The sequence below is a fragment of the Anser cygnoides genome, chromosome 34, assembly GCF_040182565.1.
Source record: "Anser cygnoides isolate HZ-2024a breed goose chromosome 34, Taihu_goose_T2T_genome, whole genome shotgun sequence".
Taxonomy (NCBI): domain Eukaryota; kingdom Metazoa; phylum Chordata; class Aves; order Anseriformes; family Anatidae; genus Anser; species Anser cygnoides.
In genome coordinates, this window is record NC_089906.1 from 1,270,749 (window position 1) to 1,293,538 (window position 22,790).

General features: G+C 71.9%; 4 protein-coding genes and 2 non-coding genes across 6 annotated transcripts; 1 reads left to right on the plus strand and 5 right to left on the minus strand.

Annotated features, from left to right (window-relative positions):
- Window positions 1-3,100, minus strand: WDR83OS (WD repeat domain 83 opposite strand). The gene is made up of 4 exons (XM_066986458.1): window positions 2,995-3,100; window positions 2,777-2,882; window positions 312-409; window positions 1-208 (listed from the first exon to the last, which is right to left on the minus strand). The coding sequence occupies exons 1-4, from the start codon at window positions 3,027-3,029 to the stop codon at window positions 142-144; spliced, it is 306 nt and encodes a 101-aa protein (XP_066842559.1). The 5' UTR covers window positions 3,030-3,100; the 3' UTR covers window positions 1-141.
- Window positions 3,101-3,125: 25 nt separating this feature from the next.
- Window positions 3,126-5,533, plus strand: WDR83 (WD repeat domain 83). The gene is given in 10 exon segments (XM_066986457.1): window positions 3,126-3,147; window positions 3,150-3,227; window positions 3,918-4,038; window positions 4,133-4,238; window positions 4,346-4,394; window positions 4,488-4,614; window positions 4,713-4,780; window positions 4,873-4,981; window positions 5,055-5,169; window positions 5,293-5,533. Coding segments are annotated over 10 exon segments (948 nt in total). The 3' UTR covers window positions 5,446-5,533.
- LOC125181717 (uncharacterized) lies at window positions 5,527-12,454 on the minus strand. The gene is given in 21 exon segments (XM_066986459.1): window positions 5,527-5,850; window positions 5,928-6,052; window positions 6,119-6,232; window positions 6,332-6,437; window positions 6,537-6,623; window positions 6,728-6,824; window positions 6,941-7,062; window positions 7,719-7,820; window positions 7,822-7,884; window positions 8,018-8,449; window positions 8,590-8,907; window positions 9,314-9,380; window positions 9,509-9,598; window positions 9,692-9,805; window positions 9,899-10,048; window positions 10,125-10,235; window positions 10,319-10,431; window positions 10,542-10,670; window positions 10,759-10,897; window positions 11,632-12,094; window positions 12,358-12,454. Coding segments are annotated over 20 exon segments (3,036 nt in total). The 5' UTR covers window positions 12,093-12,094; window positions 12,358-12,454; the 3' UTR covers window positions 5,527-5,754.
- A 653-nt stretch (window positions 12,455-13,107) lies between these two features.
- TNPO2 (transportin 2) lies at window positions 13,108-22,723 on the minus strand. Its single transcript, XM_066986532.1, is given in 26 exon segments — window positions 13,108-13,244; window positions 13,337-13,465; window positions 13,559-13,633; window positions 14,209-14,308; window positions 14,410-14,485; window positions 14,592-14,687; window positions 14,798-14,896; window positions 15,003-15,090; window positions 15,176-15,334; window positions 15,420-15,527; window positions 15,607-15,693; window positions 16,535-16,706; window positions 16,943-17,013; window positions 17,015-17,169; window positions 18,102-18,254; window positions 19,091-19,256; window positions 19,511-19,571; window positions 19,682-19,800; window positions 19,896-20,018; window positions 20,105-20,186; window positions 20,436-20,569; window positions 20,648-20,754; window positions 20,835-20,984; window positions 21,071-21,146; window positions 21,700-21,802; window positions 22,691-22,723. Coding segments are annotated over 24 exon segments (2,661 nt in total). The 5' UTR covers window positions 21,799-21,802; window positions 22,691-22,723; the 3' UTR covers window positions 13,108-13,244; window positions 13,337-13,360.
- On the minus strand, window positions 16,799-16,865 carry LOC136788308 (small nucleolar RNA SNORD41). Its single transcript, XR_010827174.1, has one exon. It is a non-coding gene; the product is annotated as a small nucleolar RNA SNORD41 (small nucleolar RNA).
- On the minus strand, window positions 19,338-19,403 carry LOC136788307 (small nucleolar RNA SNORD41). The gene has a single exon (XR_010827173.1). It is a non-coding gene; the product is annotated as a small nucleolar RNA SNORD41 (small nucleolar RNA).
- Window positions 22,724-22,790: the final 67 nt, after the last annotated feature.

The window sequence follows — 22,790 nt, forward strand, 5'->3', positions numbered from 1 at the left end:
GCCGCAGCTCTGCCCTTTTATTTCCACAGCCCCGACGCCACCCGCGGGCACGCGGCCCTCCCGGGGGGGGGCACCGAGGAGCACCCACGGCGGGGCCACCGTCACCACGGGGGGGACATCACCACCACGGGGGGGCCACTGTCACCACGGGGGGGACATGGGTTGCGGGTTCTGCAGGTAGGACATCACCACGGCCGAGATGGAGAGCCTGGGGGGGGGGAACGGGGCAGCCTCAGCGGGGTGTGGGTGCTCCCCGTGCCCCCGGGGGGGGGATCCCGGGGGGGGGGGTCCCGGGGGGGTCCCGCACTCACATGAAGCTGCTCATCATCTGCTTGGTGTCCTCGGAGCTGCGGGAGTTGGCGAAGCTGATGAAGGAGCAGTACACCGCGATCCACGCGCACCACTTCAGCTGCGGCGGGAGGGGACCGGGTGGTAGGATGGGGGGGGGGGGGGGGGGGGCAGGTTCCTGGCACCCCCCGGTACCCCCTGACACCCCCCCGGACCCCCCCAGTACCCCCCAGGCCCCCCCAGTAAACCCCAACACCCCCTGGAGCCCCCAGCAAATCCACCAAACCTCAACACCCCCAGCACCCCCCCAGCAAACCCAGCACCCCCGGTACCCCCCGACATCCCCCAGACCCCCCCCGGTGCCCCCAGCACCCCCTGAACCCCCCCCCCGGCAAACCCTGACACCCCCCGACACCCCTCCCCGTGCCTCCCCCCTGCCCGGTGCCACTCCCGGTGTCCCCCCTGGTCCCCCCCCCATTCCTGTTGCCCCCCCCCCGTTCCTGGTGCACCCCCCTGGTACCCCCCTATTCCTGGTGTCCCCCCGGTGCCCCCCCCCCATGTTCCTGGTACCCCTCCCAGTGCCACCCCCCATTCTCGGTGCCCCCCCCCCACTCTCGGTGCCCCCCCCCCCCATTCTCAGTCCTCCCTTGGTGCCCCCCCATTCCAGTGCCCCCCCCCGTTCTTGCTGCCCCCCCGGTGCCTCCCCTGTTCCCAGTGCCCCCCGGTGCTGCTCCCAGTGCCCCCCCCGTTCCCGGTGCCCCCCCCATTCCCGGTCCCCCCCCCGTTCCCGGTGCCCCCCCGGTGCCCCCCTCGTTCCTGGTGCTCCCCCGGCGCCTCCCCCGCTCCCAATGCCCTCCTGGTGCTGCTCCCAGTGCCCCCCCCGTTCCCAGTGCCCCCCCCAGTGCCCCCCCCGTTCCTGGTGCCCCCCCAGTACCTTCCCCATTCCCGGTCCCCCCCCGTGCCCCCCCATTCCCGGTACCCCCCCCCGTTCCTGGTGCTCCCCTGGCGCCTCCCCCGTTCCCAATGCCCTCCTGGTGCTGCTCCCAGTGCCCCCCCCGTTCCCGGTGCCCCCCCCCGTTCTTGCTGCCCCCCGGTGCCTCCCCTGTTCCCAGTGCCCCCCGGTGCTGCTCCCAGTGCCCCCCCGTTCCCGGTGCCCCCCCATTCCCGGTCCCCCCCCGGTGCCCCCCCCATTCCTGGTACCCCTCCCAGTGCCACCCCCCCATTCCCGGTGCCCCCCCCGTTCTTGCTGCCCCCCCGGTGCCTCCCCCGTTCCCAGTGCCCCCCCCATTCCCGTCCCCCCGGTGCCCCCCCCCGTTCCTGATACCCCTCCCAGTGCCCCCCCCCCGTTCTCGGTCCCCCCTTGGTGCACCCCCATTCCCAGTGCCCCCCCCCGTTCTTGCTGCCCCCCCGGTGCCTCCCCTGTTCCCAGTGCCCCCCGGTGCTGCTCCCAGTGCCCCCCCCGTTCCCGGTGCCCCCCCCATTCCCGGTCCCCCCCCCGTTCCCGGTGCCCCCCCGGTGCCCCCCTCGTTCCTGGTGCTCCCCCGGCGCCTCCCCCGCTCCCAATGCCCTCCTGGTGCTGCTCCCAGTGCCCCCCCGTTCCCAGTGCCCCCCCCAGTGCCCCCCCCCGTTCCTGGTGCCCCCCCAGTACCTTCCCCATTCCCGGTCCCCCCCCGTGCCCCCCCATTCCCGGTACCCCCCCCCCGTTCCTGGTGCTCCCCTGGCGCCTCCCCGTTCCCAATGCCCTCCTGGTGCTGCTCCCAGTGCCCCCCCCGTTCCCGGTGCCCCCCCCCGTTCTTGCTGCCCCCCGGTGCCTCCCCTGTTCCCAGTGCCCCCCGGTGCTGCTCCCAGTGCCCCCCCGTTCCCGGTGCCCCCCCCATTCCCGGTCCCCCCCCGGTGCCCCCCCCCCGTTCCTGGTACCCCTCCCAGTGCCACCCCCCCATTCCCGGTGCCCCCCCATTCTTGCTGCCCCCCCCGGTGCCTCCCCCGTTCCCAGTGCCCCCCCCATTCCCGGTCCCCCCGGTGCCCCCCCCCCGTTCCTGGTACCCCTCCCAGTGCCACCCCCCCATTCCCGGTGCCCCCCCCGTTCCCGGTGCCCCCCCGGTGCCCCCCCCATTCCTGGTACCCCCCCCGTTCCCGGTGCCCCCCCATTCCCGGTACCCCCCTCGTTCCTGGTGCTCCCCCGGCGCCTCCCCCGCTCCCAATGCCCTCCTGGTGCTGCTCCCAGTGCCCCCCCCGTTCCCAGTGCCCCCCCAGTGCCCCCCCCCCGTTCCTGGTGCCCCCCCAGTACCTTCCCCATTCCCAGTCCCCCCCCGTGCCCCCCCCATTCCCGGTGCCCCCGGTGCCCCCCATTCCCGGTACCCCCCCCCCGTTCCTGGTGCTCCCCCAGCGCCTCCCCCGTTCCCACTGCCCCCCGGTGCTGCTCCCAGTGCCCCCCCCGTTCCCGGTGCCCCCCCCGGTCCCGGTGCCCCCCCCGGTGCCCCCCCCGCACCTTGAGCATGAGCCCGCACATGCTGAACACCATCCCCAGCAGGTTCATGTAGTCGGGCGTGGGGTCCTCCAGCGCCGGGTTGCTCTCGGTGGCGGGCGGCTTGTACCTGCGGGGGGCGCCGTGAGCCCCCCCCGGTCCCGTAACCCCCCCCCCGGTCCCGTAACCCCCCCCCCGGTCCCGTAACCCCCCCCCCGGTCCCGGATCTCCCCCCCCCTCACCGCGCCACCCTCCCGGGCCGCCGCGGGTCCGCCATCCCCCGCCGCCGCTCCCGCTTCCGCCGCCGCCCCCGGAAGGGCCCGGCCCGCCCCGGTGCCCCCCCCCCCCGGTGTCCCCCCCCCCCCCCGCGGCCATGGCTTTCCCCCAGCCCCGGCCCCGCCGCCCGAGCTGCCCCGGCGGCGGGTGCGGAGCCTGGAGTGCGGGCAGGGCGCCGTGAGGGCCGTGCGCTTCAACGGTGGGGCCGGGGGGGGCCGGGGGGGGACGGGGACCGGGGGGGGGCCGGGGGGGACCGGGGGGGAGATGGGGACCGGGGGGGGGACCGGGATGGAGGGGGCTCGGGGGGGCCCGTGCGCTTCAACGGTGGGACCGGGGGGCACGGGGGGGGCAGGGGGAAACGGGACCGGGGGGGGACCGGGGGGGGACCGGGGGGGGACCGGGGGGCGGGGGGGGAACCGGGGAGACCGGGATGGAGGGGGTCTGGGGGGGGCCATGCGGTTCACCGGGGGGGGGGAAGGGGACCGGGGGGGGGACCGGGGGGGACAGGGGGGGAACTGGGGGGACCGGGGGAAACGGGGACACCGGGGGGGGGGGGGGGGACGGGAGGACCTGGGGGGGTACCGGGGGGAAAATGGGGAGCCGGGGGGGCTGTGCGCTTCAATGAGGGGGACGGGGACCGGGGGAACCGGGGGGGGGGACCCAGGGAACCGGGGGGGCAAGGGGGAGGATGGGGACCGGGGGGGGGGGAGATTGGGGGGGCAGCAGGACTGGGGGGGAGATGGGGACCCAGGGGGTTGGAGGGGGCCCGGGCCCTGCCTGAGCCGGGGGGGATGGAGCCCGGGCGGGGGCGTCCCGCAGGTGGGGGCTGCGTGCCCCTCATTTTGGGGCACAGGGGGGGTCAGCTGCCCCCTTGCCCCCCCCCCCGCAGCGGACGGGAACTACTGCATGACCTGCGGCAGCGACAAGACGCTGAAGCTCTGGAACCCGCACAAGGGCACGGCGCTGCGCACCTACCAGGGCCACGGCTACGAGGTGCTGGACGCCGCCGGGTAAGGGGGGGGCGCGGGGACCCCCCCACCCCGCCAGGAGCCCCCCCCCCACAGTCCCTGACCGGGTTTCGTGTCCCCCCCCCCCCCCCCCCAGGTCCTTCGACAACAGCCAGCTCTGCTCCTGCAGCGCCGACAAGACCGTGGCGCTGTGGGACGTGGCCTCCGGGCAAGTGGTCCGCAAGTACCGGGGGCACGCGGGGGTGAGAAGGGAAAGGGGCACGAAATGGGGGGGGCACACAATGGGGGGGGGGGGCGTGAAACGGGTTGGCCCCCCCTGGACAGCCCCAAACCTCCTCTCTTCCTGCAGAAAGTCAACTGCGTGCAGTTCAATGAGGAGGCCACCATCATCGTGTCTGGTAAGGAAGCGGGCTCGGGGGGTCTGCCAGAGCCCCCCCCGCCCCCCTCTGACCCCCCCCCGGCACCCTCTGACCCCCCCCGGCCCCCCCCAGGCTCCATCGACTCCACCGTGCGGTGCTGGGACTGCCGCTCGCGCCGCCCCGACCCCGTGCAGGTCCTGGACGAGGCCAAGGACGGCGTCTCCAGCGTGAAGCTCTCCGACCACGAGATCCTGACGGGGTGAGGCACTGGGGGGGGGCTTCACGGCGGGGGGGGGACACCACAGGGACAGCCCCCCCCCCGCTAACACCCCCCCCGCTAACACCCCCCCTTCACAGCTCCGTGGACGGCCGCATCCGCCGCTACGACCTCCGTGCCGGCCAACTCTACTCTGACTACATCGGCAGTGAGTGACGGGGGGAGCAGGACGCGAGCTGGGGGGGCGGGACGCAAGCTGGGGGGGCTCCAGGACCCCCCAAACCCCCCCCCTCCTTCCAGGCCCCATCACCAGCGTCTGCTTCAGCAAGGACGGGCAGTGCGCGCTGGCCGCCAGCCTCGACTCCACCCTGCGCCTGCTGGACAAGGACACGGGGGAGCTGCTGGGCGAGTAGGAGCCGGGGGGGGGGGGCATGGTGGGGCTGCAAGGGGCCTTGGGACCCCCCCTCACGCCCCCCCCGCAGGTACACCGGCCACCGCAGCACGGCGTACCGGCTGGACTGCGTGCTGAGCGAGCAGGACACGCACGTGGGCAGCGCCTCCGAGGACGGCAACGTCTACTTCTGGGACCTCGTTGAGGTGAGTCGGAGCGAGCCCCCAAGCTGTGGGGCAGCCCCCCAGGTGCAGGGCAGCCCCCCAGGTGCGGGGCAGCCCCCCAGGTGCGGGGCAGCCCCCCCATCTCCTCCTGCCCCCCCCCCGCAGGGCTCGCTGGCGCTGACGCTGGCGGTGGGCCGCGGCGTGGTGCAGTCCCTCGCCTTCCACCCCGCGCTGCCCTGCCTGCTCGCCGCCGCCGAGGGCCGCGTCCACCTGTGGCGCGAGGACGGCTTCCAGCCCGAGGGCGACGCCGACACCTGACGGGCAGCCCCCCCACTTCCTCGCGGGGGTGGGGGGGGGTCCGTCCGCGCCCCCCCAGGAACAAGAAATAAAGCCACGGTGTGGAGTACGTGCAGTGTTTTACTGGGAGCACTGGGGCCGCAGCGCGCCCGCTCCCCATCCCGCTCCGCCCTGCGCCGCGCTCTGGGGCCCCCGCGCGATGGGTTCGGGCCCCCCCCTCTGCAGGTCACGGGGCGCTCAGCACCGCAGGGCGAGGGTCCTGGCCCCCCCCGGGTGGGGGCTCAGCCCCCCGGGGTGAGGGGCAGCCCCCCACAGCCCCCCACAAGCGGCTCAGTCGCCCTGCGGCTCCACGGGGAAGGCGTCGGCTCTCTGGGCGAACGTCTCCGCCACCAGCAGCGGAAACACCAGCGAGGCGTCGGCGTAGACCTGGCGGCAGAGGAGGGGTGAGAGGTGGGGGCTCCCCAACGCCCCCCCCCGACCCCCCCAGGGCCCCCCCCCCCAACCTTGACAGGCGTGGCGTCCATCCGGATCTTGCCCCAGGACACGGCCTCGTCCGGCCGCGCCCCCGAGTCGGAGCCGTCAAACTCCTGCGCCGTGTTGACGTAGACGGAGAAGTCGGCCCCCGTTCCTCTGCGGGGGGGGCGGCGGGGTGAGGGTGGGGGGGTCCCCCGAGCCCCCCCGGCGCCCCCCCCGCGGCCCCTCACCATGAGGTTGGCGTTGGCGATGTGGTGCTTCACCAGCCCCCCGCCCAGGATGATCATCCCGGTCTTCCTGGCGAAGATGGCCTGGGTGTTGATGAGCCGCAGATCTGCGCCGAGGCGGCCGTCAGGGGACCCCAAAGTCTTTTTTTTGGGAGGGGGGGGGGTCCCAGCAGCCACGCGCCCCCCCCCCACGGGGCCAAACTCACCCTCCACGATGTCCAGCACCAGCCCCGGGCGCTTGTAGGAGTGGAAGAAGATCATGTCCCCCAGCGAGCCGTCGGTCAGCGCCGGGCTCAGCACCGGGATCTTGTTCTGGAAGGGGGGGGGAGGCGGTGACAGCCGGGCCGAGCGGTGCCCCCCGGGGGGGGGAAGGTGTCCCTGGGGGGGCTCCTCCCTGTCCCCCCCCCTTACCTTCTGCGCCCAGTAGCACACCGACTCGGGGTTGTCGATCTCCTTGCCCAGCCGCGCGATCATCCGCGATGGCGTCCACCTCACGCCCTGCGGAGCCGGCGCCCTCAGGACCCCGCAGCCCCCGGGGGGGGCCTCTCGGTGCCCCCCCACCGAGCCGGTGGGGGATCCTGCCTGCCCCCCCCCCTCCCCACCTGCGTCTCCTGCTCGTCCACCATCTGCTCCAGGATGGGCATCAGCCAGTCCTCGAACTTGCAGTAGTTGTCGTTGGGCACCAGCAGGTTCCCGATCCTGGGGACGAGCGGGGGGGCTCAGCCCTGGGGGGGGGGCGACACACACGGGTGTCCCCAGGCACCTTTGGGTGTCCCCAGGCACCCGTGGGTGCCCCCCGGCGCCCCCCCCCGTACCTGTTGATGCCGTTCTGGCGCAGGTCCCGGCCCCGCAGGCTGAAGTCCCCGATGTAGGTGGGCGCCAGGCACTTGATGAGGTCCTCCTCCACCCCCCCGGCCGTCGTCACCAGCACGTCCACCTGTGTGGGTGGGGGGTCAGCACCTCGGGGACCCCACAGCACGCCCCGGGGACACCGGGGGGACCTCGGGGACCCTGAAGGGTTTGGCCGGGAGCCTGCAGGGACCTGAGAAACCCCTCGGGGGCAGGGCTGAGCCCCCCCGAACCCCCAAAATACCCCAGGGACCGAGCTCACAGGGCGGGACCCCAAAAATCCCAAGAAATGGATCAGGGACAGGGCTGGGACCACAGAGGGACCCCGGGGACATTGAGCACACCTCGGGCACAGGGACAGGGCAGTGCAGGCACCCCAGGGACCCCTGGGGACATCAAGGACACCTCGGGGACAGAGCAAGAGCCACGCAGGGACCCCTGGAGCTGCGCAGGGACCCCAGGGACCACGCTGGGGACATGGAGAACACCTCAGGACGGGGCTGGGACCACAGCAGGACCCTGGGGACCACGCTGGGACCCCCGAGGACCTGAAGGGACCCCTCGGGACAGGCACAGAGCCGTGCAGGGCCCCCCGGAGCCACGCAGGGCCCCCGCTGGGACCCCCCCGACCCCCCCCCAGGAGCCCCGGGCACAGCTCAGAGACGAGGCTGCCCCCGGCCCGTGCCCCCCCGGTGCCCCCGGTCCCTCCCCGTCCCCCGGTGCCCCCCGGCGCCCCCCCCGCACCATGCCGTGCTGCACCAGGTAGCGGATGGTCTCGCGGACGCCGGAGCTGATGAGGTTGGAGGTGAAGCCCAGGAAGATGGTGCACCCCGACGGCGCCCGCGGGCACCCGCCCCAGCTCGGCGCGGCCCCGCTCCTCCTCGCTCAGCGGCTCCAGCTTCGCCGCGATCTGCGGGGGGGGGACACCGGGGGGCCCGGTGAGACCGGGGGGGGGGGCCCGGTGAGGCCCGGGGGGGCCCGGTGAGGCCCGGGCCGGCTCCCGCAGCCCCCCCCCGGTTCTCCCCCCCCCCCCCCCAGCCCACCATCCGCCGGATCTCGGCCACGGCCTGCCCGAAGCTGGTGGCCTGGAAGCCGGTGGTGAGGAAGGAGCGGAGCAGCGCCGCGTGGTCGGGGCCCCCCGCGAAGTCGTAGCCGCGCACCGGGAGGCTCCCGGCCGGGAGGCGTCCGCTCGGCTTCAGCACGGCCCGCAGGGCCTCGGCCGGGGCCGGCCCCGCCGCCGCCATGGGCCCGGCCGCTCGCTCCCCGCCGCCGCCGCCGCCGCCGGGCCCGTTCCCGAGCGGCGCCGTACGGCAGGGCGCCGCCATCTTGGCCACGCCTCCGGTACGGCAGGGCGCCGCCATCTTCGTCACGCCGCCGCCGTAAGGCAGGGCGCCGCCATCTTGCTCACGCAACCTCCGTACAGCAGCGCGCCGCCATCTTTTCTCCGCTGCCGCCGTACGGCTGGGCGCCGCCATCTTGAAGGAGGGACGGTGGCCGCTGAGGGACAATAGTCTCCCGGAAGCGAAATGTCCCAGCTCAAGAAATGCGTTTTTTTCCCCAAAAATTCCGCTGCGGTGCCCCAAACCTCCCCGGGCTCCCCCCGAGGGACACGCACCAGCTCCAGCCAAGTCCCTTTTAATTCCCGCACACAAACAGCAGCTCCGAGCAGCACCAAGCTCCCTGGCCGGGCCTCTCCTCCGTGCCGGGGGGGGCTCGGGGGGGCCCCCACGTCGGCGGCGCTGGGGGGGGCTCGGTGGGAGCGGGGCTGAGCCCCCCCCAGGAGCCCCCCCTCCGTGGCAGTGTGAGCGCGGGGCCGTGATGGCGCATCAGGTCCGGAGCCTCCACACCTCCACCGAGAGGCCCCCGGAGGCGGCTGCCACCACGTCGCCCTCCACGCTGATCTGGGGGGGGGGACAAGAGGGGGCCTCAGGGGCTGGGGGGGGACGAGAGGGGTCCACGGGGGATGGGGGGGGGACGAGAGGGGGCTTCAGGGGCTGGGGGGGGACGAGAGGGGGCTTCAGGGGGCGGGGGGGGGGACAAGAGGGGGCTTCAGGGGCTGGGGGGGGACGAGAGGGGGCTTCAGGGGGCTGGGGGGGGACGAGGGGGGGTCCACGGGGGATGGGGGGGGACGAGAGGGGGCTTCAGGGGGCGGGGGGGCACCACCAGGGTCCTGCCTGGGGGCCCCCCCAGCTCCAGTGCTTGGGGAGCCTCCTGCGCAAGGCACAGCACGGCAGAGGCTGGGAGGGGGAAGCCGGAGCGCGCACACCCACGTGCGAGGGAGCGTGCGAGGGAGCGTGCACACACGTGTGCAAGGAGCAGCCCCCCCCCCCCCCCCTCACCCCATTGAGCACGTCGTCGTGGGTCCAGGAGCAGATGGTGCGGGGGGGGGTCCGTGGGGACGTGCACCTGCAAGACACCGGGCGCCGTTCGCCCCCTGTGGCCCCCTGTAAAGGGGGGGGGGGGGACGACGACGGATGCCGGGGCCCCCCCAGCCCGGTGCCGTGCGTTGGGGGGGGCGGGGGGGGGGGCCTCACCCGCAGCGTCCTGTCGGTGGACGTGGTGTAAAGGGACCCCGGCGAGTGCCAGAGCCCCGTGATCTGCAGCCGGTGCCCGACGTCGAAATACTGCCGAGGCGAAGCCGAACGGTGCCGTGAGGGGGCCGGGAAGGCTTTTATGGCCCCCCCCCCCCGCCCCCCCCCAACCCCGCAGGGCCCTACCCGGGCGGGCTGGAAGCTGCCGCCGCTGTTCCCGAAGACGTGGACCCGGCCCTGGTTGTCCCCGGCCCAGAGCTGCGTGCCGCAGTACGCCATGGACAGCAGGTAGTTCTCCAGCTGGGGGGGGGGGGGGGAATAAAGTGCCAAAAACTCCAAATTTTGGGGCCTGACCTGCAGCTGGGGGGGGCGGGGGGGGGGCTCAGGGCCCACCTGCAGCCGCTGCAGGACCCCCCCCGGCGCGGCGGTCGAAGACGACGAGGGTCCTGTCCTCGCTGCCCGACACGATGAGGCGGTCGTCGGCCGCCAGCGAGAGCACGGCGCTGCCGTGGGGTTTGTAGCTCCGCACCAGGGCCTGCGAGGCTGCCGGGGGGGGGCGGGGGGGGGGTTTGAGAGCCGGGCCCCCCCCCCCAACACCGCAGCACCCCCCGGGACCCACCTCGGGGGTCGTACAGCGTCACCGTCTTGTCGTAGGTGCCGGTGATGAGGACGTCGGGGCGGTAGGAGAGGCACAGCACCGCTGCCTTCTCCCTGGGGGCCGCGAGAGGGGCTGCGTCGGGCCTGAAACCCCCCCCCGGGGACCCCCCCCCCCCACCAAAAAAAAAAAAAAAAAGCAGCCCCCCCGGGCGTCACCTGATCTCCCCGAACTGCTGCCCCTCGGCTCCCAGGTCCCACAGCTTCACGGTGCTGTCCCACGAGCCCGAGCTCAGCGCCGTGCCCCTGGCCGCCAGGCACCAGACCCAGCCCTGGGGGGGGGGGGGGAGCTGACAGTCCCCAAAACCACCCCGGGCTCGCCCCCCCCCTCGGTAATTGGAGGGAGGGGGGGTCACCGAGGCATCGGGGGGGGGGGTCCCACCTTGTGCGTGCCGTTGCGCCCCGTGCCCAGCGCCTTCAGCAGCACCCTGCCGGGCGCCTGGCCCAGCTGCCGCAGGTCCCACAGGTTGACGTTGCGGTCCCGGGCCCCCGACGCGCAGAGGGTGCCCCCCTGCGGGGCACGAGATGGGGGGGGGTGAGGAGGGGCCCCCCCCGCGGTTTAAATCGCCCCCCCCCCCGCGGCCCTCTCCCGCTCTCACCTGCAGCAGGAGGACGGAGTCGACGGAGGCGAAGTGCCCCTCGTCCAGGAGAAGTGCTCCATGGCGGCCCCCCCGCCCCCCCAGCGCTGCAGGTGCTCCTCCAGGTCCACACAGGCGGCCGCCCAGTCGAAGCCTTCCTCTGGGGGGGGGCACGGGGGGGGGGGAATTAAAGGGGGAGTCCTCAAGTTAAAGGGGGAGCCCCCAAATTAAAGGGGGGGCCCCCTAAGTTAAAGGGAAGGGCCCCAAATTAAAGGGAGGGGGCCCTAAGTTAAAGGAGGGGGACCCAAAATAAAAAGGGGGGCAAAATAAAGGGGGGGGGGCAAAATAAGAGGGGAGGGCAGAATTGGGCACCGGGCACCTTATGAGGCACCCCACAGCCCCCAAGGGGCAATGCAGGTGGGGAGAGGGGCTGGGGGGGGTGACAAGGAGGGGGGTGACAAGGGGGGGCAACAAGGAGGAAGGGTGGCAAGGGGGGTGACAAGGAGGGGGTGACAGGAGGGGACAACAAGGAGGGTGACGAGGGGGGTGACAGGGAGGGGGTGACAAGGGGGGATTGCAAGGGGGGGGCAACAAGGAGGGGTGACAAAGGGGGGGAGGCCGGGGGGGCAACAAGGGGGGAATAAGAATAGGGTGACAAGGAGGGGGGTGACAAGAAGGGGGAGTGGCAAGGGGGCGATGAGGGGTGACAGGAGGGGACAACAAGGAGGGTGACAAGGGGGGTGACAAGGAGGGAGGATGATGGGGGTGACAAGGGGGGGATAAGAATAGGGGAACGAGGAGGGGTGCAACAAGAGGGGGGTGACGAGGGGGGCTGACAAGGGGGGGTGACAAGGAGGGGGTGCCGAGGAGGGGGTCCCCGCCCCCCGCCCCCACCTTCCAGCACGGGCAGCGCCCCCGGGCCCGGCGCTGCAGCCGCAGCCTCCAGACGACGGCGTCGCGGGCGAGGTCGCGCAGGGCCCGGCAGACGCGGGGCAGCACCGCCCGCACCTCGCGGGCCCCCAGGTACCCGCAGATCTCCAGCAGCAGCTCCTGCGGCAGCGCCAGCAGCCCCCCCCGCCGCCCCCCGCCCCGGTGCCCCCCCCGGTACCCGGGGGCCGCCGCAGCACCGGGGGAGGCACCGGGGGAGGCACCGGGGGAGGCACCGGGGGAGGCACCGGGAGGGTATTGAACACCTGGGGGGGGTCGAGCCCCGCGGGGGGGGCGGCGGGAGGGCCCCGCAGGCGGCTGACGTACTCCTGGGCCCGCCGGTCCGGGTCTGGGTCCGGGTCCTCGGGGCCGGTCCCGGTGTCGGTACCGGCGGGGCGGGGGGGCGGCGGCGCGGGGGCCCCCTCCATGGCTGAGGGGGGGGGGGGGGGGGCGGCGTCACCGGGCTCCCGAACCGGGCCGCAAGGCCCCGAACCGCGACCCCCCCCCCCCCCCCCGGTCCCGGAGCCCCCAGCTCCCCGTTACCGGAGCCCCGCCGCTACCGGAGCCCCCCCTTCCCTCCCCCTCTCCTCCCTTCCCTCCCCCTTTCTCCCCAAAGCCGCCCCGCTCCACCCCCCGGCCCCGCTGCCCCCCCCCGCCCGGGCCCTCCCGGTGCCGCCCCCCGCCCCCCGGTACCGGGGCCGCCGCCCGGCCGCGTCCCGTCTCCACGGCCACGGCCGCTTCCGCTTCCGGCGCCGCCGCCCAATGGGGAGGCGGAGGGGCGCGGTGACGTCAGAAGGCGGCGCCGGAAGGGCCCCACGTGCGGCCGGGCCGTACCACTGCGCTCCTATTGGGGGGGGGGAGGAAACGACCCCCCCCCCCCAAATCCACCCCCCCCCCGCCCCCCCCCCCCCCCCCCCCCCCCCCCCCCCCCCGTAACAAACGGCACCGACACGGGCGGACGCTGAAGGATTTTTCATTGCCGAGAAGAAAATCGGGGGGGGGCCCGAACCCCCCCGGGCCCGCCCCTCCCCGGGCCCCCCCGCCCCGCTGCCGGCCCCCCCCGGAGCCCCCCTCGCAGCCCCCCCCAGGCCCAGCCCCCCCCCCCCCGGGGCGCCCCCTCCTCTCCCCCCCCCTCAATAAACGGTAAAAAACGGAACAAAACGGGCAAAAAACGCGGGGGGGGGGGGGGGGGTGACGAAGCACGAGGGGAGCGGCCGGGCCCCCCCGGGGGCTCTACACATTTACCTATGGGGGGGGGGCACCATGCGGGGGGTGCAGGGAAAGGGGGGGGGGACACATCGCTGGGGGGGCCCGCGTTGGCCCCGTTTTTGCCCCAAATTTTGCCTTTTCCACCCCAAGGCCGCGCTCGAGGGGGGCTCCCGACCTCCTCCCCCACCCCCGCACCACCCCCCACCCCCGCCGTCCCCTAAGGTGGGGGCTCACAGCTGGGGCCCCCCCCCTCACACAGCCGGGCCCGGGGGGGGGGGGGCTGCGCTGCCACCCCCGCGGCTCCTTCCCGAACCCCCCGAACCCCCCGGGGGCCGCCTGCTCCCGGCCGCCGTCCCGACGGCGCTGCCGACCTGGGGGGGGGGGCAGAAAAAGGGGGGGTGAGGAGGGATAAGGGGGTGAATGCCCCCCCCAGCCCGTTTTGGGGTGCGGGGACCCCCCAGACCTGGTCCCGGTGCCTCCGCCTGGCCTAGACCCCGTAAAACGCCGCCAGCCGGTCCTTGAGCAGGGGGAACTGCTCCGAGAACTGGTGCCAGTTCTCCTCCCCCACCTGGTCCTTGAAGCCGTGCAGGATCTGCGGGGAGAGGGGGGACACGGGGGGGGGGGGGGCAGGGGTGAGGGGGGGCCCTGCCGAGCCCCAGCCCCCCCCCCAGGGCCCGGTGCAGACCTTATAGAACATGTCCCGCAGGTCGTCCTTGGGGCTGACCCAGGAGGCCACGGCGTCGCAGAAGAAGATGAAGTCCTGCAGGGGGGGGCACAGAAAAATGGGGTAAAATCGGGGGGTGGGAGGCAGATAAAAATGGGGGGAACAAAAACAGAAATGGGGGGGAGATAAAAATGGGGGGTAGATAGGCATAGGGCAAAATGAGGAGGAACAAACAGGAATAGGGCAAAATGGGGGGGAGGGCAGATAAAAAGGAGGCAAAATGGGGGGAGACGGACATGGGGCAAAACGGGGGGAACAAACAAATTGGGGGGCAGATGAAAATGGGGTAAAATGGGGGGGAGGCAGATAAAAACGGGGGGAACAAAAACAGAAATGGGGGGGCAGATAGGCATAGGGCAAAAGGAGGAGGAACAAACAGAAACGGGGCAAAATGGGGGGGCACAGATAAAAATGGGGCAAAATGGGGGGCAGATAAAAAGGAGGCAAAATGGGGGGGCAGATAAAAAGGAGGCAAAATGGGGGGGAGACAGACATGGGGCAGAACAGGGGGAACAAACAAATTGGAGGGGCAGATAAAAATGGGGGGGGCACAGACACACAGGTGGGGCAAAATGGGGGGGGGGGGGGCAGATAAAAACGGGGCCCCCCACCTGCACCACGCCGCCGGGGTTCACCCCGATCATGACGCAGATGCCGCGGAAGGCCGAGTCCTTCTCCTCGTTGTCGCGGATGTTGCGCAGGGAGGTGCACCTGGGGGGGGGGGCACACACGCGGGGGGGGGGGTTCAGCCCCCACCAGGGATCCGGGGGAGGATCGGGGGGTCCCCACGCAGCCCCCCCCCCCCCATTTACCACGGCCGGATGAACTGCTGCAGCATGGGGGCCACCTCCTGCGGGCAGACGAAGCCCAGCCGCCCGATGGTGATGGCTGGGGAGGGAGGGGGACGAATTTGGGGGCAGCCCCGGGGAGGGGCCGCACCCCAAAAAGCCCCCCCCCTCCCCGAAATTTGTGCCCCCCCCTCCCCAGGCCTCACCTGTGTTCTCCAGCAGGGTTTTGGGGGTGTTGGGGCGGTTGATGATCTCCACCAGGTTGTTCAGCACCATCTGAACGTAGGGCTGCATCTCCGCCCCTGCCGGGAAGGGGTCAGCCGGGGGGGGGGTCCAAAGGGGCTGGGGGGGGCTCTGAAGGGGCTGGGGGCTCTGAAGGGGCTGGGGGGCCGGGGGGGCAGGAGGCGCTCACCCATCTGCATGCAGATCTCGCCGATGGCCCAGGTGGCGTTGTTGCAGACGGAGATGAACTCAGGGTTCAGGTTGGTGCCCAGAATGGGCATGAATTCAGCTGGGGGGGGGAAGGCAGGGTTAAAGCACGGCCCCCCGCCCCATATTCTCCCGGGGGAGGGGGGTTCTCCCATTTTTGCCCCCCCCCCCCCAGCCCCGGTACACACCGATGCAGGGCTTGACGTGCACGAAGCAGGCTTTGGTGAGGTCGCCCAGCAGGGCGAAGGAGCTCTGCCGCACCTCGGGCATGGTGTCCTGCGGGGGGGGACACAAAAATAAGCACAGGGGGCCCCCCGCGTGCCCCCGGGGAGCGGGGGGGTCCCGGAGCCGCCCCCCCCACCTGCATGCACTGGAAGAGCAGCGTCATGATGTTGCTGCGGGCCACCAGCTGCTCCACGTGGCAGCCCAGCCCCTCGGCCAGGCCGCTCAGCAGGTCCAGCGCCACGATCATGAAGTCCTTGTCGGGGGCCTCGTACTGGTCGGGGTGCTGGTTGTACATCTGGGGGGGGCACAGAGCCGGGGGGTCAGCTCCCGGCACGGCTCCGGCTTCTTTTCACCCCCCGGGGAGCGAGGGGGGTCCTCACCATGGCTTGGGCGAGCGTCTTCTGCACCAGGGTGACGCAGCGCTGGTAGACGGGCTCGCAGTAGGGCAGGAAGCCGCTCTGCAGCGCCGTGGCCACCGAGGACAGGCACTGGGGGGGGGGAAAACAGGCGTTGTGCGCGTGGGGGGCCCTTTTCCAGCAGGGGCCCTCCGCGCCGCCCCCGGCTCACCTCCAGCAGGGGGAAGAGGTCCTTGTCCTCGTCCTTCAGCTCGTTCCACTTCTGGATGAGCGGAGGCATCAGCTTCTGGATGTACTCCTGGGAAATAAGGGGGGAAACAGCGTTATGGGGGGGGAACGCCGTTACGGGGGGCTGTTAGAGGGTCACCCCCTGCCTGCTGCCCGGTGCTCAGCCCCGGGACCCTCAGACCAGCGGAATCCACAGCGAGGGTTCAGGATTCGAATGTCTGTGGTGTTAGGTCATCACCGGGCCCGGGCAAAATGGGGCAGAAAAAAAAGGGGGAAAAACAAGGGGCAGACAAAAAGGGGGGGAAAACACGGGGCAAGAAAAAAAAAAAGGGGGGGGGAACACGGGGCAAGAAAAAAAGGGGGGGGGGAACACGGGGCAGGAAAAAAAGGGGGGGAAAAACGGGGCAGGAAAAAAAGGGGGGAGAAACGGGGCAGGAAAAAAGGGGGGGAGAAACGGGGCAGGAAAAAAAGGGGGGGAGAAACGGGGCAGGAAAAAAAGGGGGGAGAAACGGGGCAGGAAAAAAAGGGGGGGAGAAACGGGGCAGGAAAAAAAGGGGGGAGAAACGGGGCAGGAAAAAGAGGGGGAGAAACGGGGCAGGAAAAAAAGGGGGGAGAAACGGGGCAGGAAAAAAAGGGGGGGAGAAACGGGGCAGGAAAAAAGGGGGGGAGAAACGGGGCAGGAAAAAAAGGGGGGGAGAAACGGGGCAGGAAAAAAAGGGGGGGAGAAACACGGGGCAGGAAAAAAAGGGGGGAGAAACACGGGGCAGGAAAAAAAGGGGGGGAGAAACACGGGGCAGGAAAAAAAGGGAGGGAGAAACACGGGGCAGGAAAAAAAGGGGGGGAAACACGGGGCAGGAAAAAAAGGGGGGGAAACACGGGGCAGGAAAAAAGGGGGGAAGCACGGGGCGTACCGGCTGGTTGAGGTGGTGGCCCACGGAGTCGGCCAGCGTGCCGATGGCGTCGTAGAGGATGAGGAGGTTTTTGTGCTGGTACTTGCCGAAGGCGAACACCAGCGTGTCCAGGATGAAGCTGAGGTACGGCACCAGCTCGGTGCACGCCTCCTCCTCCAGCGTGGCGAAGGCGCTGGCACGGGGACGGAGGGGGGGGGGAAGGGGGAACAAAAATTAATGACCCCCCGCCCCAGGGGCCGGAGAGGAGCCCACCGTGCAGCCCCCCCGGGTCAGGCAGTACGAATACAGCAGCATCACAGCGGGCTCACATCACAACTGTCATCACGCCCGGAGGGGGACCGGGACCGGGGTCTGGGGGGAGCCGCCCCAAAATTTAGGGTCGGGGGGTCGTGGGGGGGTCGCCCTTACCTGCAGGCCGCCTCCTGCACCCTCTTGTTGCTGTCCAGGATGCGTTTGAGCAGCTCGGTCATGAGGGGCTTGGAGGTACATGTCGGGGGGCTGGCTGACCACCCAGTGCGCGTAGCGGCTCAGCGTCCAGCAGGCGATGGAGCGCACCAGCGCCTTCTTGTCCGCCAGGCACTGGATCAGGTGCGGGATCAGCTCCGGCAGGTAGGGCACCATGCCCTGCATGCAGCCTGGGGGGGGCACAGCCGCGCTCAGAGACACCCCCCGGGGCACAGACGTGCTCAGAGACCCCCTGGGGCTGCCTGGGGGCGCAGCCACGCTCAGAGACCCCCCAGGGCACAGCCACATTCAAAGACCCCCCCCCCGGGGTGGTGTGGGGGCACAGCCACGCTCAGAGACCCCCAGGGCTGCCCGGGGGCACAACCACGCTCAGAGACCCCCCAGGGCTGCCTGGGGGCACAGCCGTGCTCAGAGACCCCCTGGGGCACAGCCACGCTCAGAGACCCCCCCAGGGCTGCCTGGGGGCACAGCCGTGCTCAGAGACCCCCCTGGGGCACAGCCACGCTCAGAGACCCCCCAGGGCTGCCTGGGGTGGCACAGCCATGCTCAGAGCCCCTCCTGGGGTGGCACAGCCATGCTCAGAGCCCCGCCTGGGGCGGTGTGGGGGCACAGCCACGCTCAGAGACACCCCCCGGGGCACAGCCACATTCAGAGCCCCCCCGGGGTGGCACAGCCATGCTCAGAGCCCCCCTGGGGCTGCCTGGGGGCACAGCCGTGCTCAGAGACCCCCCTGGGGCACAGCCACGCTCAGAGACCCCCCCGGGGCTGCCCGGGGGCACAACCACACTCAGAGACCCCCCTGGGGTGGCACAGCCACGCTCAGAGACCCTCCCAGGGCTGCCTGGGGGCATAGCCATGCTCAGAGACCCCCCTGGGGTGGTGTGGGGGCACAGCCACGCTCAGAGACCCCCCCCCAGTGTGATGTGGGGACACAGCCAAGCTCAGAGACCCCTCCCCCGGAGCACAGCCACGCTCAGAGACACCCCCCGGGTGGCTCAGGGGACATGGGGTGGCTCGGGGGGCACACGGGAGGATGCGGGGTGGGCGCGGGGTGGCTCGGGGGGGACACGGGGTGAGTCGGGGGGTGCGGGGGGGCGCCCACCTTCGGCGATGGCGCCCAGGACGAGGATGCCCGACTCCTTGATGACCCACTCGGGGTGGAAGAGCAGCTCCTTGAGCAGCGGCAGGAGGTGGGGCAGCAGCTCCTCCCGGAAAACGTTGGCCAGGACGTCGAGCGCGGCGGCCGAGCACTTCCCTGCGGGGACAGCGGCCGGCCGGCCTCGTTAGCACGATTAGCCTCCCGCTGACGGAGCCCCCCCGAGCGGGTGGCCATCCCTGTCGGCATCCTCCGTCCCCCAGCGTGGGGACACCGGGGGGGTTGGTGGCGCCGAGGGAGGGGCTTGGGGATGCCAACGGGGGGCTTCGGGGACTCCAAGGAGGGGTCTGGGGATGGCTGGGGGGGGTTGGGGACATTTGGGGGTTTGGGGGTGCTGACTGGGGGCTTGGGGACACCAACGGGGGGCTTGGGGACGCCAATGAGGGGCTTGGGGATGCCAACGGGGGCTTCGGGGACACCAAGGAGGGGTTTGGGGACACTTGGGGGTTTGGGGGTGCTGACTATGGGCTTGGGGACACTGACGGGGGCTTTGGGGTGGACAGGGGGGTTTGGGGATGCCAGTGAGGGGCTTGGGGGTGGCTGTGGGGGGTGTTGGGGACTAATAGGGGGAGTTTGGGGGGACGGCCGGGGATTTGGGGACTGACGAGAGGGGTCTGGGGACACCAGGAGGGTCTGGGGACCAACGCCAAGGGGGCTTGGGGAGCAACGAGGGGTTTGGAGGATGGCCGGGGGATTTGGGGACGCCAGGAGGGTCTGGGGGACACTGAGGGATTTGGGGATGCCAACGGGGCGCTTGGGGACACCAATGAGGGGTTTGGGGACCAACGAGGGGAGTTTGGGGGTGGACAGCCAGGGGATTTGGGGGACAACAAGGGGGTCTGGGGACCGGTGCCAGGGGGGTTTGGGGATCACTGGGGAGTTTGGGGACGGCCGGGGGGTGGGGGACCGCCAGCCCCGTCCCCGCGGGGCCGTACTGAGGTTCCAGTCGGAGAGCGTGTCGTCGTCGTCCTCGTCCTCGGCGTCCTCGGGGTCCTGCGCCCGCTCCTCCTCGTGCTGCAGCGTCACCGTGCGCGACTTGTGGAAGCGCGGCTTGATGTCCTGCTCGCTGTCGGGGATGGCCTCGTCCTCCTCCACGTCCCCCTGCGGGGTCGGGGGGGCGTCACGGCACCGGGGGGGGGGGGGCTCCCACAGCACCAGTTGGGGGGGGCTCCCGCAGCACCCACGGATCAGCCAGTACGAATACCACTGCCATCACCGGCATCAGCTAGCGTCTGTCATCACCTCCGGGGGCTCCCAGTTTCCCCAGCGCTCCCAGTTTCCCCAGCAGCAGCCCCCAAGGAGGGGCTGGAGGTGGGGGGGAGGCAGCCCCACGCGCCCCCGGCCCAGCCCCGCACCTTGAGCAGGATGATGTCGATCTCCGAGTACTTCATGCCGTTCACCAGGATGGGGATCAGTCTGCGGGGAGGGCGGGGGGAAAAGAAGGGGAGGGGGCTTTTAAGGCGCTGGGGGGGCACCGGGGCGGGGGGGGGCACCGGGGGCCGGGGGGGGCCGCCCCAAGCACTCACTGCACCAGATGGGACGTCAGCACCTCCTTGCAGATGGGCTGCTCGGCCAGCGTCAGCCAGAACTCGCAGGCCTCCAGCGCCACGTTCTCGTCGCTGTCCTGCGTCCGCTGCAGCATGTACTGGGAGAGAGAGGGGGCCGTCAGCCCCCCCGACCCCCCCCCGGAGCCACGGCCCCCCCCCCCCGGCCCCCAAATTCCCCCCCCCCAGCACCCACCTGGATGATGCTGTGCATGTGGGGGATGAGGCGGTCGATGCGCACCTCCAGCAGCATCACCAGCGCCCGGCAGACGTTCTTGCGCACCTCGGGGTCTTCATCCACCGCCAGGGCGAAGAGGTGCTAGGGGGGGGGGAAAGGGCACGGGGGGCACGGCGTCACCCCCAGGCCCCCCCCGGGCAGCGGGGCGGCCGTGGCGCGGAGCTCACCTCGATGAAGGTGTCGATGTTCTCCATCAGCGCCTGAGCCCGGTCCATGATGAACTGGTTGACGCAGGCGATGGCGTGGGACCTGGGGGGGGGACACACATGGGGAGGGGGGGCGGGGGGGGGGCACAGAGCACGGTGAGGCCCTGGTGGGCTCGTTAGCTAACGAGCAGGGCCGGGGGGGGGGCGAGGACAAAGCCAAACCAGCAGCGGGGGCACAAAGCAGCTCGCTCCCCACCCCGTGACGCTGCCCTGCCGCAGCCAGGTGGGCTGGGAGCCCCCGAAACTCCCCCAACCCCCCCCAAAAAATTTTTGGGGGTCTCGCCCCCCCCACCTGATTTTGGGGCTGCAGTGCTTGAAGAACTGCAGGAACTTGGGGATCATGACGTTGAGCGGCCGGTTGAGCGCGTCGCTGTCCAGGAGCTCCGAGGAATCCTCGCAGATCTTCTGCAGCGCCCCGAACGCCCCCTGCGCGTCCCCGGGGGGGGTCAGCACCGTTTCTGCCCCCCCCCCCAAAAAAAAACCTGCCCCCCCGCAGCCCCTCACCTCGCACGTGTTGTAATCCTCCGAGTTGAGGAGGTTGCAGAGCTGCGGCAGCAGCTCCGGCCACATCTGCAGCTCCCCTTTGGAGGCGATGGTGGTGATGAGGATCCCTGCGGGCACTGGGGGGGTGAGCTACGAGGCTGGGGGGATTACGGTGTGGGGGGGGCGTCCCCCGGCCCCCCCGCCTCACCGATGGTGGCGCGGATGAGGGAGGAGGCGTCGCCGATGTTGTTGAGGCATTCCTGCTTGATGAACTCGGCCACGGGCGGGGGGAAGCTCTGGTAGTGCGCCTTGACGTTGTTCTTCAGGATCAGGCCGCTCAGCGACCGCGTGGGTTCGTCTGGGGGGGGGCATGGGGGGGTTACGGGGGGGGGACACGGGTCAAGGAGCGTCCGTCCCCCCCCCCGGCACCGGGCGCGGACCCACCTTCGGATTTGAGGCGGGTGAGCACGAAGATCAGGTAGTTGTTGAAGTCGGGGAATTGGTTGAGCTGCTTCAGCTTCTGCGGGGGGGTTAAGGAAGAGGGCGACGGGACCGGGGGGGGCAACGGGGACCGGGGGGGCAATGGGGGGTGATAGGGACTGGGGTAAAGAAAAGGGAGTGATGGGGACTGGGGTAAAGAAAAGGGGGTGTGATGGGGAGCGGGGGGGGACAGGGATAGTGGCAGATAAAGAAGGGGGGCAACGGGGATGGGGGAAAATGGGGGCGGGGGGCAACGGGGATGGGAGGACAGGGCACGATGGGGACTAGGGGGGACTGGGATGGGGGGAGATGGGGACTGGGGGGCAACGGGGATGGGGGGTGGGACACGGATAGGGCAAAACAGTGACGGGGGGGGAAACGGGGACCGGGGGGGGGGGGGGGGGGGGGGGCAGGTTTGGGACACGACGGGGACCGGGAGCATGATGAAGACCGGGGGGGGGGGGACAGGTTTTGGGGCCACCAACCCACGTCAGCCCCGTTTCCCCACCCCCCCCCCGCATCCCCCGGCCCCGTTCGGGCAGGACGTGCCCCCCCCCACCCCGCTGCCCCCCCCATCCCCCCCCCCAGGATACGTCCTGCACGACGCGCTGCGTGGCCGTGTTGGGGGACTGCGAGTCCTTCAGCAGCTGCAGCACCTGCTGCAGGCCCTGCTCGTCCGGCTGCCACTCCATGGCCCTGGGGGGGGGGCAAATTAAAAGGGGGGGGGGGGGCAAAATTCAGCATCGTCCCCCCCCCAGCACCGCCCGGGCCGCTCTGGAGCCCGCCCCCGGTGGTGGCTGCGCACGTGGGGGAGCGCGGGCAGCGCTTCCTCCTCCCCCCTGCTGTAATTACCCTAATTGCCCTCCCCGAGGATGCCAACAGCCCCCCTACCACCGTGCCAGCCCCCCCGCAGTCCATGCCCTCCCTCCCCCTTCCCCCCTCTTCTCCCCAGCCCCCACTCCCCCCCCCAGCCCTCGTCTTGCCCCCTCCCCCAAATCCCCCCAGCCCCCCCCGGTTCGCCCCCCAGGCCCCCAATTCCCCCCAACCCCTCCGCTCCTCCCCAAGATCCCCCAATGGCCCCCCCAAGACCTCAAGTCCCCCCCGGGCCCCCAAATCCCCCACTAAGCCCCCCGCACTCCCCTAGGCCCCCGTTTCCGCCCCCCCAAGCCCCCAAATCCCCCCAGCCCCCCCCGGTTGGCCCCCAAGCCCCCCGGACCCCAAATTACCCCCCCAGTCCCCCAAGTCCCTCCCCGCCCCCAATTTCCACCCCCAGTCCCCAATTCCCCCCCGGACCCCCACCTCCCTCCAATCCCCCAACTCCCCCCAAATCCCCTATTTACCCCCCCCACCCCCAAATTCCCCCCAGTCCCCCAAGTCCCCCCCCCGCCCCCAATTTCCCCCCCCCGGACCCCCAACTCCCCCCACAAGCCCACAACTCCCCCCAAAACCCCTATTTACCCCCAGCCCCCCCAAATCCCCCCCGGGCCCCAAACTCCCCCCAGCCCCCCCCCCATCCCCTCACGCCGCTCCCGGCCCGGCCTCCCCCGCCCGCCAGGCCCCGCGCCGCCCCCGCTGCGCCGGTACCTGCCGGGGGGGGGCCCCGGTCCGGGGGGGGTTCCGGGGGGGTTCCCGGTCCGGGGAGGGGGAGGGGGGGCTCGGGGCGGCCTGGGGGGCACCGGGCGCT

Bases quoted from the DNA above. Each gene is read 5' to 3' on its own strand.
- WDR83OS (XM_066986458.1), bottom strand. From the start codon at position 3,029: ATGGCGGACCCGCGGCGGCCCGGGAGGGTGGCGCG. The intron at 410-2,776 runs GTGCGGGGGGGG...CTCCCGCCGCAG, and splicing joins TGTGCGGGCTCATGCTCAAG to CTGAAGTGGTGCGCGTGGAT. The intron at 209-311 runs GTGAGTGCGGGA...CCCCCCCCCCAG, and splicing joins CAGATGATGAGCAGCTTCAT to GCTCTCCATCTCGGCCGTGG.